Source organism: Amblyraja radiata, chromosome 14 (genome assembly GCF_010909765.2).
Source record: "Amblyraja radiata isolate CabotCenter1 chromosome 14, sAmbRad1.1.pri, whole genome shotgun sequence".
NCBI classification, from domain to species: domain Eukaryota; kingdom Metazoa; phylum Chordata; class Chondrichthyes; order Rajiformes; family Rajidae; genus Amblyraja; species Amblyraja radiata.
In genome coordinates, this window is record NC_045969.1 from 42526356 (window position 1) to 42547764 (window position 21409).

At 41.5% G+C, this 21409-nt stretch overlaps 1 protein-coding gene across 2 annotated transcripts in view; it reads left to right on the plus strand.

Moving 5' to 3' along the window:
* Window positions 1–21409, plus strand: part of il1rapl1 (interleukin 1 receptor accessory protein like 1) — a 1148250-nt gene that overhangs the window by 485688 nt on the left and 641153 nt on the right. For both annotated transcript variants that reach the window (XM_033033178.1, XM_033033179.1), the window contains exon 3: window positions 7046–7325. In XM_033033178.1, the coding sequence (XP_032889069.1) occupies window positions 7046–7325 (280 nt within the window). The remainder of the gene's footprint in view (window positions 1–7045; window positions 7326–21409) is intronic.

The window sequence follows — 21409 nt, forward strand, 5'->3', positions numbered from 1 at the left end:
GAATTAGAAGCTGCACGAAACCCATGTAGTTCACTGCAGGTTTCTTGAAAGGTAACCGTGCGTCCCTTGTGTGGCTTGCCCCGTTTGTGGGAATGTGGATGCTGGGAATCTGAAACAAAGCAAAAAAAGCTGGCAAATCTCAGCAGGTCAGCCAGCATCACAGGAGAGAGAACTGGTATCATTTCAGGACAAAGGCCATTCGTCGGAACTGAAACGAATTGGAACTAAATGCATCTTAAGATGTAGAATGATGAGAGGATGATCTAAAAGGAAGATTGGTGTTGGGGTGTAATGCAGGAGAAATAAGACGACAATGGAAAATGCACTTCAAGAGTCAATAGACAATCGAGTTTTATTGTCATGTGTCCCAGAAAGAACAATGGAATTCTTACTTGCTGCAGCACAACAGAATATGTAAACATAAATCAAAACAGAAGATAATAGTTCAGTGTGTCTATACACCATAGACCATATAGTAAACATATAAGTAAACAGATATAGTGCAATAATAATAATAATAATAGACTGTTACTGTTCTGAGCTTATTTGTTGTCGTGTTTAAGAGCCTGATGGCTGAGGGGAAGAAGCTGTTCCTGAACCTGGATGTTACAGATTTCAGGCTCCTGTACCTTCTTCCCGATGGCAACGGTGAGAAGAGTGTGTGACCAGGATGGTGTGGGTCTTTGATGAAGTTGGACCACTTAGTCGTTTTCCCTGTTAAACCTTTGTGTGGCATCACCTTGCCTGGTAGAGGAGGGTAAAATTCCCTCCGATATTGAGCATGTCCCAACAGGCATGGGACTTCTGTCATGTTTGTTGGTGTCGACACCTCCAAAGTTGCAATCACTTTGATTGGATCTACACATCCAACAGAAGCCACCTTCCCAACCCTCGAAGTTTCATTTTATCTTTCTGGGGCACTTTTCAGTGCTCCATACACCTTTGAAGAAAAGCATTGAAATGTTAAGCCGTGGCCTTCAATTGCTTCTCTCAACTTTTCACTGCAAATCTACATCCTCAAAGTAATTTGCAGTGACTTCTCTTCCCTGATCTCCTTGCACTAACTTCTGAATTTCACCTGTGGAATCATTTAGCAGAGAGTTAGAACATAGAGCATAGAAAAGTACAACTCAAGAACATGTCAGTTGGGCCATAATATCTGTGAAAAACACAAAACTAACCTCATCTGCCTGCCCATGATCCATACCACACCAGTTCCTGCACACGATCCATGTCACACCGGTCCCTGCATGTGTCTATCTAAATGTCTCTTCAATGCCACTGTTGTGCCTGTTTCCACTATCACGCTAAAGAGTGAGTGCCAGGCATCCATCACCTTTGCAAACCAAATCCTTTCTCTGCTCATCTGTTTTAAACTTGGTCTCTCCCTCTCCCTCCCCTCCCCCCCCCCTCCCCCCCCCCCCTCTCTCCTCCCCCCTCCCTCTCTCCCCCTCCCTCCCCCTCTCCCCCTCTCTCCCCCTCTCCCTCCCTCTCTCCCTCTCTCCCACTCTCCCCCTCTCTCTCCCTCTCTCCCCCTCCCTCTCTCTCCCTCTCTCTCCTTCTTTCCTTCTTTCCTTTCAAAGCTGTGCCCTGGTCTTTGACATATCTACCCTGGGGAAAAGGTTCTGACTGACCACCCTTTCTATGCCTCTCACAATTGTATATATTTCTACCAGATCTCCATTCAACCTCCAGCATTCTAGAGACAACATTCATATTTTTACCAACCTCTCCTCAAAGCCAATACCCTGTAATCCAGGCAGAATACTGGTAAACCTTTTCTTGGGCCCTTTCCAAAGCCTCCACATTCTTCCTGTTATGGGGTGACCAGAACTGCATGCAATACTCCCAATCTGCATCTTCACTACAGGACACATTCAGTGGTGGTTCTCAAAAGCTGCATGGAAACCATCAGGTTCTCGACCTCCCTTTTCTCCAGAGATGCTGTCTGACCTGCTGAGTTACCCCAGCTTTTTGTGTCTATCATCAAGTGTGATACCTGCTTAAACAAATCCATATGCCAAAATCCATTTTATAGAGGTGTAAAATGTCAGCATCAAGCAGAATTGTGCTTGTTTGTTAGCAACGTTAGTAATTTAGATGACAATCTAATTAACATTATTAGTATAATTTAGCATCATGCCGTGATAACCCAACTATTAGCAAGGGAAATTGCTCACTTTTGATAGCTTAAATCAAATTTGATAGCTCAAACTTGAAGCACATACACAGTGATGCATGCTTCACTGGTATTTAGTATCTCTTCAGTTTTGCAAACTCCTCGATGCACTGGCCTCAATCACTACTGCAGCGGTTGTTCATGGTTCTTCACTTGTTTCAGCTACAGTATCAGTTTATGTGCCGGTCATTATATTCTTTGACATTTGTTCTTTCTCCACTTGTTGCATTAAAAAAAAAACACCTTGCTCTCCTGTTTTCTCACATTTTCTAAGATTGATTTTGGTGTAATTGAGTGAAATGCACAACTTCAGTGAATTCTTGCAGCGCTGTTCTATATTGATCTTATAATTCACCGGTAAACTTGCCCTCTTAAATTTATACATCTCAACGGAAAGGCTTCTTTGCGTTGGCAATAGCAAGAAAATTGTGAAAGCACAAGTACTATCCTTCAATCATTCGCCTCCATGACACATTCAGTCCTAGTGGAATAGGCTTGACAAGCTTCTCCCCATCACAATAAGAGGAGTTGCTTCATCAATTTTTTTCAAACTTCTGCAGCGTCACAGCCTATTTCTGGGAGGATCGCTCGAACATTTTTGACTTTTGTTTGACAATTGCATCCTTTTGTTTTGAGAGCTTGGGGTAGCAGTAGATCGGGTAGCAGTAGACACTGTGCATCTACCCGATCTATTCCTCTCATGAATTTGTACACCTCTATAAGCACTCCCCTCATCCTCCTGCACTCCATGGAATAGAGACCCAGCCTACTCAATTTCTCCCTGTAGCTCACACCCTATAGTCCTGGCAACATCCTCATAAAAATGTTCTGAACCCTTTCAAGCTTGACAATATATTCTTATAACATGGTGCCCAGAACTGAACACAATACTCTAAATGTGGTCTCACCAACATCTTGTTCTCCCAACTTATATATTCAATACTCTGACTGATGAAGGCCAAAGTGCCAAAAGCCTTTTAGACCACCTTATCTACCTGTGACTCGACCTTCAAGGAACCATGCACCTGCACTCCTAGATCTCTCTGCTCTATAACACTCCCCAGAGGTCTACCATTTACTGTGTAGGCCCTGCCCTTGTTCAACGTCCCAAAATGCAACACCTCACACGTTTCTGTATTAAATTCCATCAACCATTCCTCTGCCCACCTGACCAATCGATCCAGACCCTGCTGTAATCTTTCACAACCATCTTCACTATCTGCAAAACCACTAACTTTCATCAGCAAACTTGCTAATCTTGCCCTGTATGTTCTCATCCAAATTGGAAAACAGTAAAGGGCCCAGCACCGAACCCCAAGGCACACCACTAGTCACAGGCCTCCAGTCTGAGAGTCAACCTTCCACCATCATCCTCTGCTTCCTTCCATAGAGCCAATTTGCTATCCATTCAGCTATCTCTCTTTGGATTCCATGCGATCTAACCTTCCACAGCAGGTCAAACTAGTGTAGATGGGACACGTTGGCCAGTGTGGACAAGTTGGGTCGAAGGACCTGTTTCCACGCTGTATGACTATTACACAAGCATCTCCCATGATATTCATCAAAGCAAAGTAAAAGTTGCTTTAAACAATCATATCCACCTCTGCTACCATCGTGCATCAGTACTTTTTGGTACAATAAATCTACGAAGGTTTGTTACAAAGGAAAATTGAATTTTACTGAAGTAAGACAAAAGTAACTACATAGTATTCAGGAAAGCAACCATGCTATATTTGCTTTCACATAGATACTCCAAAAGTGTCTGGAAGAATTTATCTAAACAAATATATTGATGTGATCTTACTGTCTACGGCATAGTATTTATTTAACGAATTAGATTGTGGGTTTTTAGTTGATACAAGGAACTGCAGTTGCTGGTTAATACGCAAAAGGACACAAAGTGCTGGAGCAGGTCAGGCAGATCCTTTCATGGATTTTTTTTATGGTTTAAGAAGAAAGGAGGTGATAATTTGAGGAATGGCTCTTATCTGAGCTACTGATCAGCTGTTGAAAAACAAAAAGACTGTAGAAGCTGGAAGACCCTGATTGGAAGTGGAAAATACTGGGGATAGAGAAAAAGGTAACATTGCAGGTTGAGGTCAACTAATAAAGTGTTAGAGGAACTTAATGGGTCATTCAGCATCAGTGGAAGGAATGGACAATCATAGAACCATCTTCTGGTCTGTCCAAAGGAAGAGTCTAGGCCCAAAATATTGACTGACTATTCCCTCCACAGATGCTGCCTGGCCCTTTGAGTTTCTCCAGCATTTAGTTTTTCTGCCCCAGATTCCCGCTCCTGCAGTCTCTTGTGACTCCAGGTTGATGATTCTTCCCAAGAACTGGAAAATTGAGAAAACAAATATGTTGCAGAGAACGTAATGGGTAGGGAGAACAAAGGGAATGTCTGTGACAAGGTAGCAACCCAAGGTTGTCCAGGCGATGGGAAATAAATAAATATATTATTGACTATCTGGGGGGGGGGGGGGGAGATTAAGTGTAGGCATGATGGCAGCTGGAAGAGATTGCAACAGCATGGTAGAACAAAGTCAAAGTCAAAGCCAATTTTGCACCCAAAGGTACAGTGAAATGAATTTGCCAGCAGCGATACACTTATAAAGAACACACAATACACAAAAGATTTAACACAAACATCCACCACAGCATTCTTCACTGTGGTGGAAGGCAACAAAGTTCAGCCAGTCCTCCTCATTTGTTCACCCATGGTCGGGGCCATGAACCCTCCGTAGTCACCGATGATGATCCAAACTCCGACGTCAGGACGGTTGAACACACTCCGCGGCTTGGAGTGCCCAAATAGGTACTTTCCTACTGGAGACCGCGGCTTCAGTATGTTATAGTCCGCAGGCCGGTGGTCGAGCTCTTCTCCTGGCGATCCCCGGCAAGGGATCCCAGGCTCTGGATGGTAAGTCCACACCCTGCCCGCAGCTAGAAGCTCCACAGACCACAGCCCCATGATGTCAAAGTCACCAGGCCAGTGATCGGAGCACTCCTTTCTGGCGATCCCCGGCAAGGGTTCTCCCACTCTGCGATAGAAAAAGTCCACCCTATGCCCGCTGCTGTCTCTGGTCCCGACTCCAGGAAAGGCTGCTCCAATCCATTCTGTTAGGCCGTGAGGGAAGCGACATCGAAAAAGTCGCCTCTCCTTCGAGGAGGTGACCAAAAGCGGATCCCCCCTTTCCCCCCCTTCCCCCCCCCCCCCCCCCCCCTCCCACATAAGACATACCGAGAGACACCTGTAGACTAGTGCATGTTCCTTTAACACAGTGACCTCACCACTACTAACCACTCCCCATATCACCAGTATAATTGTAACCTCCCCACCTCCAGATCGCTCTCTAGCTCCGGTGACAGACCACGGACAGCTAGGGCAGGAATGTGTATGAACAGTAATGTGTGTGATTAGTAATAAAATAGTAGTGAAGACTTAGTGCGTTTCCACTCGTCTTTACAACACCTAACTAGCATTTGGACACATAAAAACCCCCAAAAAAGTCGAAATAACGAACACGCTGCTGGCAGGGCAGCTGACTCACAGCGCCTAATGTAGATGTAGAACCCAATAGATGCTGGAGATTGGAAATAAAGGAGAATGTTGTAAATGTTCGGCATATCAGATAACATAAATGACAAGAAAACCTGTGATTTAATGTTACAGGTGGCAAGATGCCCCAGTATCATTTCGGGATGAACAATCAATGCATTATATACATGCATATCAGAAGAATTTATTTAAATATAGCATTCCAAACCCATCACCGTCTGTTTAAATGCAAGGTGACAAAGAATTTGCAATGTCTTTTCCTTTAGGATAAAACTAGTCTCTGACCAAGGCCTTATCTAGTATTTCAAAAATGTCAAATGGGAAAATGTTATTCTGTGTAAGTTATTTAATTCTACCGACCTATGTTGCACATATTAATGCATTCATCCAATATTCCTTTGTGCATCTTCTATGTTGAATGCTTGAACCACCTATCTTTCACCATTTTTCTCCCTTGCTCATCCCTCCCTTATTTTGCTTCTTAATGTGAAGGATAACAACAAGGATGTTGTTAAGCTGGAAAGTGTGCAGAGAAGATTTACAAGGATGTTGCCAGGACTCGAGGGACTGAGCTATAGGTAGACATTGAGTAGACTGTCACTTTATTCCTTGGAGCGCAGAAGGATGAGGGCTGAACTTACAGAGGTGTACAAAATTATGAGAGGAATAGTCCGGGTAAATGCACAGTCTTTTGCCCTGAGTGTGGAATCGAGAACCAGAGGACATGGGTTTAAGGTGAGGGGAGAAAGATTTAATAGGAACCTGAGGGGTAACTTTCCCCCCCCCCCCCCCAAAGGGTGGTTGTATGGAACGAGCTGCCGGAGGAGGTAGTTGAGGCAGGTAATATCGCAATTTTTTGGAAACATTTAGGCAGGTACATGGATAGGATAGCTTTAGAGGTATATGGGCCAAACGTAGGCAGGTGGGACTATCATTAATGGGACGTGTTGGTCGGGGTAAGCAAGTTGGGCCGAAGGGCCTGTTTCCATGTTGCATGGCAACTCTATGATTCTCTGATCAGATTGATTTAAAAAAAACTAAATGACAATCAGTCTTTTGACTATCATATTGACATATTGCTTTATTTGATTGATGGTGTTCTGAATGGGTAAAACTACTCCCTATCTCTAAAACGGCTTTATTTTGCTGATGTATCATGTTACACCTTATAACATTATATAATTGTCACATTTCATAAATATTTTTATTTGAGTTTTATAATTCAATAAAGATCATGAAGATGGAATGAAATGTCAACTGTTTCAATGGTAACGGATATTTTTTTAAATTTATCTTTATTTTAGCTGATGGATGCACTGACTGGTCCGTGGATTACAAGAAGTATCGAGTCCTTATGGGAGAACCAGTTCGAGTGAAGTGTGCATTATTTTATGGATACATCAGGGCCAACTACACCTTAGCTCAGAGTTCAGGACTCAACTTGATGTGGTACAAAAGTAACGGCCATGGGGACTTTGAAGAGCCGATACCATTTGATGGAATTCGAATGAGCAAAGAGGAGGACTCCATATGGTTTCGTCCAACAGAACTACAAGACGGTGGACTGTTTTCCTGTGTATTAAGGTATGATAAATTGTTTCTTAAAAACCCACTGAGAAATTGTATGCAGAGATAAACATTACTTTCCTATTTGTTCATGTTCTGCAGATGATAATGCATTAAATTAAAATGTGAAACTCTACTCTAAAATATACATGCAGCAAATCTATTACAAGCATCCGAGGTGTTGATGCATCATCTTTGATCATTGGAAGTTCTTTCCAACATGTTATGAGGATGAGAGAATTGCCCCTTTGGGAAGAACTTGTCCACCTAGTTTGCCATATCTCATAGCACGTCTAGGATTAAAAATGCTGATGAACGGCAGTTAATATTTTGTGAGGTGACTGTGCTCTGACTTTACAGCCTTTTAAAAATATTTTAATGAAAAAAGTTCTGTTCATCGTCCTATCAATGCACCAAATTTGCAGTTGTTTTCGAGGGTGGTCACTGAGGAGTTTCAAGGGGCAAAAACATTGTGCAAATATGACTGTGAGTGTCGGCTCAATTGTCTGTCAAAGAATTGGCTATGTCCCCCAGTTAGACTGCTGTGATTTTTGCTTCAGTATTTTCCTCTAAGTCTGTACTGCTACCTGTTTGGTATTTACTGCTTGTAACCACAGCAAGGAAATTCAATGTAATTAAGAGCATGGGAGCATTGTGGTTAAATGACTGGATTAACAACACAGCCTGAATCATTGATCCAGAGAAACACGTTTGAATTCCACAATTACAGGTGAGGAATTTGAATTTAAGTAATTGAATACAATCTATGAATATTAAAAAAAAAACAAAGGATATTCTGAGTTATTGTAAGCATGTAGTTACTCTGTTGTCTTGTAAATCTGGTTTGCTGGATATTCTTCAGAGAAGAAAATCTGCTATCCGTACGTTGTCTGCCCTTCATTGGACTCCAGACTCACCAATGTGTTTTTTCTTAATTGCTCCTTAGTTTAGGAACATGTAAGGGAAACCAATGAATACCAACATTGTCAGTGACATCTTCTTTGTACAATAAAGGGGCAAAATGTTCACTGTGCAGATGTTTTCGACCATAATATCTATTTATCTGTCTAAAATGCTGCGAGATATAATTGCAATTTTTCAAGTAATAAAAGTGGGCGGCACAGTGGCGCAGAGGTAAAGTTGCTGCCTTACAGCGCCAGAGACCCAGGTTCGATCCTGACTACGGGTGCTGTCTGTGCAGAGTTTGTACATTCTCCCTGTGATCACCTAGGTTTTCACTGGGTGCTCCGGTTTCCTTCCACATTCTAAAGATATGCAGGTTTGTAGGTTAATTGGCTTCAGTAAATTTATCCCTGGTGTGTTGGATAGAACTAGTGTATGGGTGATTGCTGGTCGGCGCAGATTCGGTGGACCGAAGAGTCTGTTTCCATACTGCATCTCGAAACTAAACTAAAAATATTCACTGGCATGTATCCCTTATACATTTCAGTTTAGTTTAGTTTAGTTTAGGTATTTTGTCATTTATACTGAGATACAGTGAAAAGCTTTTGTTGTGTGCTATCCAGTCAGCAGAAAGACAGCACATGATTACAGGAATAATAATATCACAGGAGTATTTAGCTGAAGATACCCTGTTTATGCAGAGTTCCATTTTCTGTTCCAGTGTCAAGTTAGTTGCTTGCTTTAAGATGGATAACTTGTGGTAGTTAACCATGATACGTTCTGGGCTGCTGGCCCAAGTGAAATAGTTTATGGTTTATCCCTTAGAAGCTAAGCAGATTCCTGCATAGTAAAAGCCAGCAGCTTGAGGTGACCCCAAATTTCACTGTACCAATTGGTGCATGTGACAATAAATGTCTCTTGAATTTCTTGAAATTGAACATCGATTGCGGTAAATTATAAGCCATATTATTAATTCGGATCTATGAAGAATCAGATTCATGAAGCCAATTGCAATATCCTTGTTTATTATTGATATTTTATCACGATAACATCAACAAATATACATTACATTATTTTAAGAAATCTAAAATGGAAGGGTCAATAAAACTGGGCAACTGGCTATTTTAGCATTAACATCCCTTCTACCATTCAAAGGAAATGTGTATGTTTTTTTTTGTGGTAGGATTGAACACTAGTCATAAAATTGTTACAAAGTTTATATTAGTTATATATTGCTTTTGTTTCAATTCTATCAAATGTAGAATTACCCAATTAACAGGCAACGCATTTCTTTAGCTACATTAACTAAGTGAAAATATGGTCATAAGGGTTAGGGGCAGAATTCGGTCATTCAGCCCATCAGTCTACTCCGCTATTCAATCAAGGCTGATCTATCTCTCCCTCCTATCCCCATTCTCCTGCCTTATCCCCCTAACCCTTGACACCCATACTAATCAAGAATCTATCTAACTCTGCCTTAAAAATATCCATTGACGGCCTCTACAGCCTTCTGTGCCATGGGAGGAACTCAGCAAAGTGAAAATGTTATATTCGGACAAGTTTTGTCTTAAACAGGATACCTAATCCATCACCAGCGATATAGTCTAAAAAATAGGAAGTTCTCTCTGCTTCATGTACTAAATATTCAGAGCAATTAATCATGGATTAATTAGGGAAATAACATTAATCCTGCTTACATTTATTTTCCACAATTGAAGCAATTATATTTATAATATGTTATATTCATTATTAATCTCTACTACGTTCCTTGCAATAAAACACCTTTCAATTTTTGTTGACACATAAAATATCTACCAAATTTGGGTCATAGAGCTATAGAGCGTGGAGAAAAGTCCTTCAGCCCAATTTATCCAAGTTTGCATTTTGGGCTAGTCCCATTTGCTTGCATTTGGCATAAATCCCTCTAAACTCTTCCAATGTATATATGTTTCCAAACATATTTTAAACCCCCTAATCTAAAAATCCAATTCTGTAGCTTCCTCAGAGGTCATGTAATAATGATACAACCATACACCTCTGACATACTAATTATACACCTCACGGGTCCCTAAAACACCATTGGCTGCTATAAACGAAAGAAAACAAATATTGAATGTAAATTAAATGCGCTTAAACTTGACACCATGACTGTCTCTTGGACCTTGCTCAGAAGGCAGCGCTAGGGTTAAATGTTAGCAAAAGAAGCTAAGAATTGCATAAAACCGAAGGATCGCCACCAACAACTGCAGATGTAAACAATTAGCTCTTTCAGGAAGGCGGAAATTATACTGAAAGAGCACGCATCACATGCAATGCTATCTGCGGCAGCTCAGGCAATTTTTAGGTGCGCTCTGATAATTTTGTCTGGATCAAAGGAGGTGCTGGACCATCCGTTGCCGGTAAATTGGTAAATCTGTACATGCAGAGGGATTTGTTTTCCAGACTGCCAAAATCTGATGTTTGCCTCCTTTTTCCTGACCAAAACATCTGCAGCTAATGCCAACAAGGGTTTGCCACCCTGCCTTAACCCTCGCCCTAATGGGAACATGCTGCCCCTGTACTCTTGCTATCTCGTTTATGAAAGCCTCCCACTAGCCAGCCATCCCCATACCTGGAGGCCAACTCACCTTATTGAGCAGTGCACGTTCCCACCTAATGCATCCAAAATCAACCTTGCCCCAATTTATGACCTTTACCTGTATGAAGTGAGCGGCCAAACTTAATGTATTATGGTGTTATAAGGGTGGTTTACTGCTGCTTTATGGGATGACAATTTGTAGCAAGAAATATAGATGAAGATGGAGGACAAGATTGTCCTCTCTGCAAAGTCCTTTACAGTCAGTGAAACACCCAACAGGGATGCCTGCAGTAATAACTGAAGAATAGTTAATACTGGTTGATGGCTGGTATCCTTGGAGCTATATGTTTGAGATTTTAGTTTAGGTTGGTTGAGGTACAGTGAAAAGCTTTTGTTGTGCGCTAATCAGTCAGCAGCAAGACAATACATGATTATAATCGAGCCATTCACAGTGTACAGATTGATAGATAGTCTGAGGATCTCCAAATGAGGTGGATAATAGTTCAGGACTGCTCCCCAGTTGTGGTAGGATGGTTCAGTTGTCTGATAACAGCTTAAACGTTCCATACAAAAAGAGAAAAAGAGGAATGTTGAAAATTAGAAGCAGAATAACTGACTACCCCTTCCATATTTCAGATTGTTTTCCTTCTGGGAAAAATTGAGCAAATTTCTATTGTAACTTAACAGCAGTTTTGCTGCCTTTTGTTCACATATTGACAACTGAAATGGCATTTATTATTTTACTGCAACATTGCAAACTGTGATTCCTCTGTGATGCTATCTCGTTCTCCATGTTTTTCCCTTTGCACAAAGTGGCAACTTTAAACTAATGGGCCTATCCCACTTAGGCGATTTTTCAGCGGACTGCCGGAGACTGTCAAGTTGCCGGCAGTCGCCTGAAAAACCGGGAACTGGAATGGCGACTGTCAGAGCAGAACACACACACGCACACGCACACACACACACACACACACACAAACACATCGCAAAGGCGGGGGCCTGGGCAAGCGGGGGAGCGCTGTCTAAAAAATTCCTAAGGTGCAAAGCCAAGGTGATACAGACACTCACGGGTGTCTGTATCACCCCTGTGTGTCTACCCCTGTGTGCACCCCCCCCCCCTATCAAAACCTGCAAGCCAGCCAGGAAACCCGTTCGACCGGATTGCTTAATTACCTGACCCGTTTAAATCTGATACCCGTTTAAATCTTTCCTATTCACCAGTTAGTTCAAATGGTAGTTGTACCCATATCAGACAGCTTTAGAAGGTCAAAACACAATTGGTGACACATCGTGTTAATATGTTATTAGAGACATTTAATAAGCGCTTAACAGTGACACCCCCACTGTTTTGCGGAAAGCGGAGATTTTAATTGTTTTTTTGAAACCAAATTTCAGAATCCGGATAACAAAACTGGGGGGAATTGTCCCCCACCTTTCAAAACATAGGGGGGGGGTGTGCCCCGCATCCACGGCAGGATTTCCGCCCATGCAGACACACACACACCTCGATGAACAGGAAGGTTGGCACTGTAATTAAGACAGCTAAAGCACAGTGTACGGTAAGTCCTTTAAAAGAGGGGGGGGGGGGAGAAGGAGGGAGAAAGAGGGAGAAGGAGTAGAGACAACTTTTAAGAAGCCAGAGATACACGGCTGCGAATTTCGGCAGACATTTAACATTACCAGTCGGTTCCTTGGTTCTGATAACTACTGCTTACCTTTTTTTCCCTCCAATGAGCCAATGAAATTCACCGGTCAGCACCGGTTCCAACCTACGAGAACCTTTGACCTCCTGGCAACCCACTAGGGCCGCCTTGCGACCCACCTACGGCTCGAGAATTCACGCTGCTCTCCATGGTGACTTCATTCTAGTCGCCGCTAATTTTTCAACATGTTGAAAAATTCTCGGCGACCATAATGAAGCCGCAACTAGTTCCCAAAATGTGGGAACTCCTAACGACCATGAAGGCGACTCCCCGGCAACCACCCGCGAACATGTGGCGACTACAAAGTCTCCTGCAGTCGCCTAAAAAGTTGTCTAAGTGGGACAGGCCTATTAATGTTATATTAAGAATTGCAAAATAAAAAGTGAAATGCTGACGATTCTGAAACAATTACAGAAGCAGAGTAATAATGGGAGGTAGAATACAATAGGTCAATGGGAGGTAGAATACAATAGGCATCTAGTGCTATAATGTGACTGACCAAAGACGAATAAGCACCTCCAAGCATTCAGCCTATTATTTGTGAATAGACAAAGGCAGCCATGTGGCTTTCTGTTCTGTCACTCTTGATCGTCAACATCTGAATAGATTTTTCACTGTGAGTGAACTCTGTCCAGGCGTTAACACGTTTAACATGAATCTTATAATCGTGCTTCACTGCTGATCTATTTTCTCCTTAATGATGGCATTGATTTATCCTGTAGATCAGGTATAAACGCAGCTGGGTTGTTTGAACAATGTACTTCAACAGCAAACTCAGATAGGTGCAACCTGCAACATCACAAGCTGGTTACAATTCCATTGCCGCTGTTAAATTATCTCATGAACTCTTCAATCTATATTGATAATCCCACGTGGGCCCAAAATCCATAGAAAGAAACACAGAAGGTACACAAAAATGCTGGAGAAACTCAGCGGGTGCAGCAGCATCTATGGAGCGAAGGAAATAGGCAACGTTTTGGGCCGAAACCCTTCATCAGACTGCTAAAGAAACACAGATCTTTGCTTTACTGGTGTATATTTTTGAAAAGTGAGAAGGGTGTTTACCTGAAGAATTTGCATTTTCATGATTAGTCCACATGGATAAATTTCTGAGACTTTTCACCTCCAAGCACAGCACCACATCCATTTAGGTCTTCATCCATTTGCTATATTTAAGAGGGAATTAGATGTGGCCATTGTGGCTAAAGGGATCAGGGGGTATGGAGAGAAGGCAGGTACAGGATACTGAGTTGGATGATCAGCCATGATCATATTGAATGGTGGTGCAAGCTCGAAGGGCCGAATGGCCTACTCCTGCACCTATTTTCTATGTTTCTATGTCTTCTCGATCCAGTCTATTTGATAGAATTTGTGGTAAAAGCATTACAGTATTCATGACGAAAACTTTTATTATAAAATCAAAGTCTGCACCACTTTCAGTGACTTCGCGCAGTTCAGAATGACTTTGATGTTTTATAATCTGAATCAAAGTTAAACGTCTAAGATTCTTCTTGCAAAGTAGGAGACAGAACAACCATTCATTAGACTCAGCAGTCACTTGGCACTATGCGCTCAAGCATTCTCCTTTGAATTGTAGAAAATTAAACTTGATCAATTTATTAGTAGTTATGTAAGGGCCCATCAATCGCACTTAAAAGCAAGAAATGCTATTAAATGGACTGGAGGGCTTTCTGCTATTCAAAAGAAATAAAAGATGGGTCAATGAGCAAGTTTTATTCTCTTTGCAGCGAGCTTCTGTGCATTTCTTTTTTAAACGTGTTCATCTAATTTCTGATTGATGTCAGCAAAGAAAATATAAGGACCTTGTAGATTACAAAAATCCCATCTTGGTTTGGCAGGGTAAAAAACAATGGAGTTATGTTTCAAAAGAACCAAGGTGACTTTTATTTTAGGTTAAACCTTTCCACATTACAGCTTTTCATAATAATCAACCTAAGATATATTTTCATGTTCATAAGTGATACGAGCAAAATTAGTCCATTCAGCCCATCAAGTCAACACCACCATTCAATCATGGCTGATCTACCTTTCCTTCTTAACCCAGAACCTGAGGCACTCAGGTTTATAGGTTAATTGGCTTCTGTGAATAGCCAATGTGTGTAAGATGCAAAACCAGCCAGGCAATAGAACTAGTATACTGGTGATCGTTGGTCAGCACAGACTCAGAGGGCCGAAAGGCCTATTTCCAGGCTGTATCTCTAAACAAAACCAAAACTAAATTAAAGGTGGATGCAACAATTAGCTAAAGAAAAGTGCTGGAAGAACTCAGCGGGTCAGGCAGCAGCTGTGGAGGGAAATTGATAGGTGATGTTTTGGGTCATGACCCTACTTCACTCAGAGCTGAACATCACCTGCCCCTTTCCCTCCACAAAGGCTGCCTGACCCACTGAGTTCCTCCAGCACTTTGCTTTTTGCTCAAGGTTCCAGCACCTGCAGTCTCATGTGTCTCAAAGAAGTAGGAAATACATTTGTATTCATTAATTGTTAGGGAACAAAGGCTAATTTTCTACCCTTGGTCTGAGAACTTGTCCATTATGGGTGAATCAAAGGTACGTAATAATGAAACTTGAAACAACAGTACTGAGTATGAAACAGCTTGTTGTGATCAACAGAGTGAAGCTGAAGTCAAGAGAATCAGTATTGCATAAATAATGTGATGGTTGATTAAAAAGTATATTCAAAAGGGTGAAATTGGTAAATATATTTGTCTACTTTGATGCAATTATGATGTCGAAACTAAAAACGTGTTGAGGAACTGGTGTACATGGTGGATGGAAAAATATTATGACATATTTAAAGCCTAATTTATCAAAGTCAAGGGAATATTATTTTGTAGATGGGAACAAGTAATGCACACAATATTAGACAATCTGGAAGCTTCGATCACTGTTTGTTGTGTTATTAAAACATCCACAACATTTAAAAAACACTTGGACAGATACAAGGACATGGGACGTAGGGGGCTACTGTAAATGTGGGTAGATGTGACCAGCTTAGATGGGGTATATTGGTTAGCATGGACGAGTTGGGCCAAAGGGCCTGTTTCCGTGCTGTATGACTCTATAACTCTTTTACAATTGTCAATATAATAAGATTGTAAGATCGTAAGTGATAAGAACAGAATTAGGCCATTCGGCCCATCAAGTCTACTCCGCCATTCAATCATGGCTGATCTATCTCTCCCTCCGAACCCCATTCTCCTACCTTCTCCCCACAGCCTCTGACACCCATACTAATCATGTATTGTCTTTCTGCTGACTGGATAGCATGCAACAAGACTTTTCACTGTACCTCGGTACACGTGACAATAAGCCAAACTGAACTGAACTGAGAGGGAATGATTGACGTTTCAGGTCGAGTCCCTTGTTATAGGCTCCCCACTAAATTAAAGGTGAACTTTGTGATGAATTGATTAAATATAATGAGATTTAAAGATACAGCGTGGGAACAGGCACTTTGGCCCACCGAGTCAAGGCCGCCCAGCGATCACCCCGTACACTAGCACTATCTTACACGTTAGGGACAATTTTCACATTGAAGCCAATTAATCTACAAAGACTATACATGATTACAATTGAGCCATCCACAGTGCACAGATACATGATAAAGAGAATAATGTTTAGTGTACGGTAAAGTCCAGTAAATTTCAATTAAAGATCATTCGAGGATCTTCAATAAGGTAGATAGGGGCTTAGGCGCGCTCTCTAGTTGTTGGTAGGATGGTTCAGTTGCCTTGATAACAGCTGGGAAGAAACTGTGAACGTGGAGGTGTGCATTTTCACACTTCTATACCTCGTGCCTGGTGGGAGAGGGAAAAGACGGAATGGCCGGACTGCGACTCGGCCTTGATTGGCTGGTGGCTTTGCCGAGGCAGCGTGAAGGGGAGATGGAGTCAATGCAAGGGAGGTTGGTTTGTCTGATGGCCTGGGCTGCATCCACAATTCTCTGAAATGTCTTGTGGTCTTGAATGTCAGTACAGAAGCTCTGTGGATATTTGCTCTCGTGGGTGCATGTATGATTAAAGCACCCGACCGATGGATCAATATATATACAAACATGTTTCTTGACTTCCTCTGAATTGTTATCGACTGATTGATCAATTCTCAGTCTCGTAATAAATGTTGTCTTATTTTGAGACACAATATTAAATCCAGCAAATTCAGACCTATCTTATTGGAGAACTGTTCCAAGATCTTACAATTATCAGAAATATCTACACAAGAATTACAGAGGAAAGCAGTATGTGTAGGAAGGAACCGCAAATGCTGGTTTAAACCGAAGATAGACACAAAGTGCTGGAGTAAGTCTGTGGGTCAGACAACATCTCTGGAGAAAACGAATAGGTGATGTTTTAGGTCGAGACCCATTTTCAGACTCATAGGAAGGGGAAACGAGAGATATAGACGGTGATATAGGGAGATATAGAACAAATGAATGATAGATATGCGAAAAAAGTAATAATGATAAAGGAACCAGGCCATTGTTAGATGAGGGCTGGGTGGAAACGAGTACAGACAATGATACTCAACAAGACGACTTTGAAGCAAGTATGACTTGGGTGGGGGAGGAACGGAGAGAGAGAGATGATACAATGGTTACCTGAAGTTAGAGAAATCATAATTCATACCGCTGGATTGTAAGCTGCCCAAACGAAATATGAGGGCCTGTTGATCCAATTTATGTTTGGCCTCACTGTTACAATGGAGGAGCCCCAGGACCGAAAAGTCAGTGTGGGAATGGGAAGGGGAATTAAAGTGTTTGGCAACCGGGAGATCAGATAGGTCCAGGTGGACTGAGCGAAGGTGTTCGGTGAAATGATCATCCAAGCTATGTTTGGTCACACCGATGTATTGGGGTCCACACCTAGAATAATGGAGATTAAGGGTCCACACCAGCAATATCATCTGCAAATGCTGGTTTGAATTTGATTCATTTATCTTTAGGATAAAAGGCCAGAGCTTCATTACTGATGAACTGATGATGCTAAGCAGAGAAACCATCACAGTATCAAGCAAAATTGAGGAAAATTAATCCTCTGATTCACACCCTTCCCAAAAGAAATCTGCTTTAAAGGCTTTGATCAGTGTATGAGAATTAAGATAAATGTGGCGAATAAGATCCATAACATGTTTACAGATCTTTAAACAACACAACGATTTAGCGATCAGCTTCTAACCAGAATCAAATGCCTTTGCTAGCTTATAAAAACAACAGCCAGATTGCTTCTTTGTTTCTTGCCGCCCTGAATTATATTCTGTAAAATGCAATACTCGTGTTACAATGCCAGACCATGCCAATAAAACTCTTCAGTTTGGAGTTCAAGGTGATAGCCACTGATGGTCTTTTGGTCGCTGCTCTTGTGAAGGTTTGTGGTAATATTGATCCAACTGTAATTCGCTTACTATATCAACTCTACATCGCTTATCAAGGTTATCTTTTTTAAGGGAGATGAGCACTGGTCAGGTCCCTTTTCAAAACATTGGAAATCTTCTCGCAGCATAACCAGTCAGATTACTTGTTCACGATTCGGCCATTCATTGTAAATATCTTTGAACAGGACATTGTTTCTTTAAAAAAATGTTTCTTAATACAACCTACTTTAATGAATTTAAACAACTCACCATTATTGACTTGCATGATTAAATATATATTTTTTTAAATTTCAGCTTTGATTCCACTGATAATTAGTTTTGATCGATGATCATTTTCAAGTTCTCTGGGCAAAGCATTCTCTTTCCTTACCAATTGGTTATCATGTTTATCCTTTCCTTTCCATATTATACTGTAATGTGCTCTTTAATGCCTAAGTTAATATTGGCTCATTGTCTCAATTATAGTACTGGCCTCATCAACCTCATTCCATATTCCAACCTCATTCCATTCCATATACCTTCACCCTCTGAGTTGACCCTCAGGTTCCTATTAAATCTTGCTTCTGTCTCATTAAAACTATGTCCTCTGGATCTTGATTCCCATACCCTGGGTAAGCAACTGTGCATTCACCTTATCTATTCCCCTCATGATTTTATACACCTTTATAAGATCACTTTCAATTGCTTTTGAACATGAAGCACATTCCAAAATATTCCAAAAGCGATGCAATAACTGTAGGGAAAACCTAAGTGTAAGCTGTCATGGCTTATGTCAACCCACAAAATTAACATGGTTACCTTATTTGAGGACCTTGCCAACCAGATATAAGATGCTCTCAGTAAAAAAGTATCGGTTCCAGACCTGAACCAGGACACAAGAGAACCCTGTCAATTAAAGCATGCCATAGACTCCTCTTTGGGACAATGTGTAGGAAGGAAATGCAGATGCCGGTTTCTACTGAAGATAGACACAAAAAGCTGGCGTAACTCAGCGGGACAGGCAGCATCCCTGGAGATAAGGAATGGGTGACGTTTCGGGTCAAATCGGTTCTTTACCTGAAACGTCACCCATTCCTTTGCTCCAGAGATGTTACCTGTCCTGCTAAGTTACTCCAGCTTTTTGTGTCTACCTTTGGGACAATGATCCCTGAAGGGGCAACATCTTAATTTCCCTCTTTACGTGCTGGTCCCAGAAGTGGGTATCATTCCGTACAATCGCTCCACTCTTTTAAATCTTTATTCCAACAGAAATATTTAGTACTTACTGGATCTAATGAGTCGAGTCAAACACATATCAAAATACAACACATGTTTATTAAATCTACTTTCAGCGTCGATCTGCAGGACATTACAGTTCCTAGCAGCTACTCATACTGAATGGCATAGGCAAGCTCTTGTTAATATGAAACACATATTAGGTGGAGCCACTACTAACAAGCACTACAATTGGCTAGTAGGAAATAACCAATCTACACTGGACTTTATCTTTCACTCAACATTATCCCCTTTATCCTGTATCTGTACACTGTGGACCAAAGATCCTATAGCGGCTCCGCTATAGGATCTTTGCTGTGGACGACTGGATTTAACTCACATACAGTCTTTCCACTGACTGGATAGCACGCAACAAACAACTCTTCACTGTACCTCCGTATACGTGACAACTAAACTAAAGGAAGCAGTGCAGAAACATTTAAATGTTAAAACATATCGAGTATCATCAGATATACTGAAGATTAAGAAAAACACTAATGAACAATTGATTTTGAATAACCTGTGCCCGTCTAACACAGCATGGGATTCCATCAAGACGTTCACTAATTAAGAGGGTAATAATAACAAGAATCATATATGCAAATTATGTAAGAGGTTAACCCAATTACAGATATCTTGCAAACAACAATAATTTGATTGTGCATACACATCGAGAGAACCAGCACATGAACATTCAATACATGAACAGAATTTCTGTCACTTACTAAAGGTGTTGAACTATTTATTTTAAATAATGTGAATGTTCTTGCTAGGAGAATTAAAGGGCATTTTCAAAGGCATCTGTGAGCCTCTGCACACAGAATGATACCAGGGCCCTGACATTCTTAATAGCAAAGTCTGACTTTATGGTGATATCATTTGCATAACAATTGCATATAAGTGGGAGGCAAACTGAAGAAACTTCCATTTGGATGAAATTTCACAGTGACAATTTGAAGTGATTGCAAAGGAAGAAAACTGTTATGACGTTTGCAGAAAAAGTTAGATTTTCTTCATTCCCAGCACGTTGATGCCATTGAAATGTGCAGGAAGAAACTGCAGCTGCTGGTTTAAACCAAAGGTAGACACAAAAAGCTGGAGTCACTCAGCGAGTCAACAGCATCTCTGGGGAAAAGGAATAGGTTTATTTTCCTATGCCTTTTCCTTATGTATTCCCTTTCTCCAGAGATGCTGTCTGACCCACTGAGTTACTCCAGCTTTTTGTGTCTAACATTGATGGAATCAGTCGGTCAGTTCCTGGAATGAATTGGTTGTTTGATCCGGATCAGCTAAAAAGGTGAGATCCATATTTCAACGACTCATCTGCCTATGAGAAAAGTAGTTCTTATGTAGCTCAGTTTTAAATTACCTCCCCCCCCCCTTACCTTGAAAGTGTGCCCCTTTGCTTGAGATTTTCCTAATGGACATGTCGCATTGACCTGTGACAAGACTGCTTTGGATCTCATATGTTTCACGGAGATCACTTCTAACATTTTTAACCTTGAGAGCATTGACTTACACTTCTTCACTTGTCATCTAACAAACTTGCTGTCAGAGGAGTTGACACACTGAGTCTCAGCTGCATCCACACTATCCATCCTTAGGTAGAGACATCTTATCTGTAAACACTATTTAGTTTACCGTACTTCCTGGCAATGAAGACGCTATTTCTTACCCAAAAATAAGGCACAAAAATTTACCGGCAATGAAGACGCACCTGCGTCGAAGATGCACCCCCATTTTGAGTTGCAGAATTTTGAAAAAAGGCTGGCGGGACATAGAATTTCTCACGCTCAAAACAAAATAATAAATAAATAAAAATAAAGAAAGTAACCATTCAATTTGCCCAAGGCTTCCAGATCTCCTCCATTCTGAATGACTGAATGGGTGGGGGTTGGAGGGTGATGGCAGGTGGAGAGATGGTGGGAAAAATGGGAGCACACCGGGACAAGTTGAATCAGTTGTGATCTTATTGAATGGCAATACTAGTTCAAGGGACCTATTGAGGTTACAAGGGACCTATTGAGGTTACCGTCTGAACACCTCTCTCCTGCCGCTCGCCGGCCTCACTCATGTCAGCCGCTTCCCGCAAATCCTTAAATTCCGACTGCCGCCAGGAGCAGGACATGGCCTCACTTTCTGCGCTGGGTGACACTGCATGGCATTCACTGCCCAGTCCGTGTCTTTCAAGTGCAAAGATCATAGAGCGGAGCGGGTCAGCGGGCGACGGATAACAGGACAGCGGGCGACGGATAACAGGACAGCGGGCGA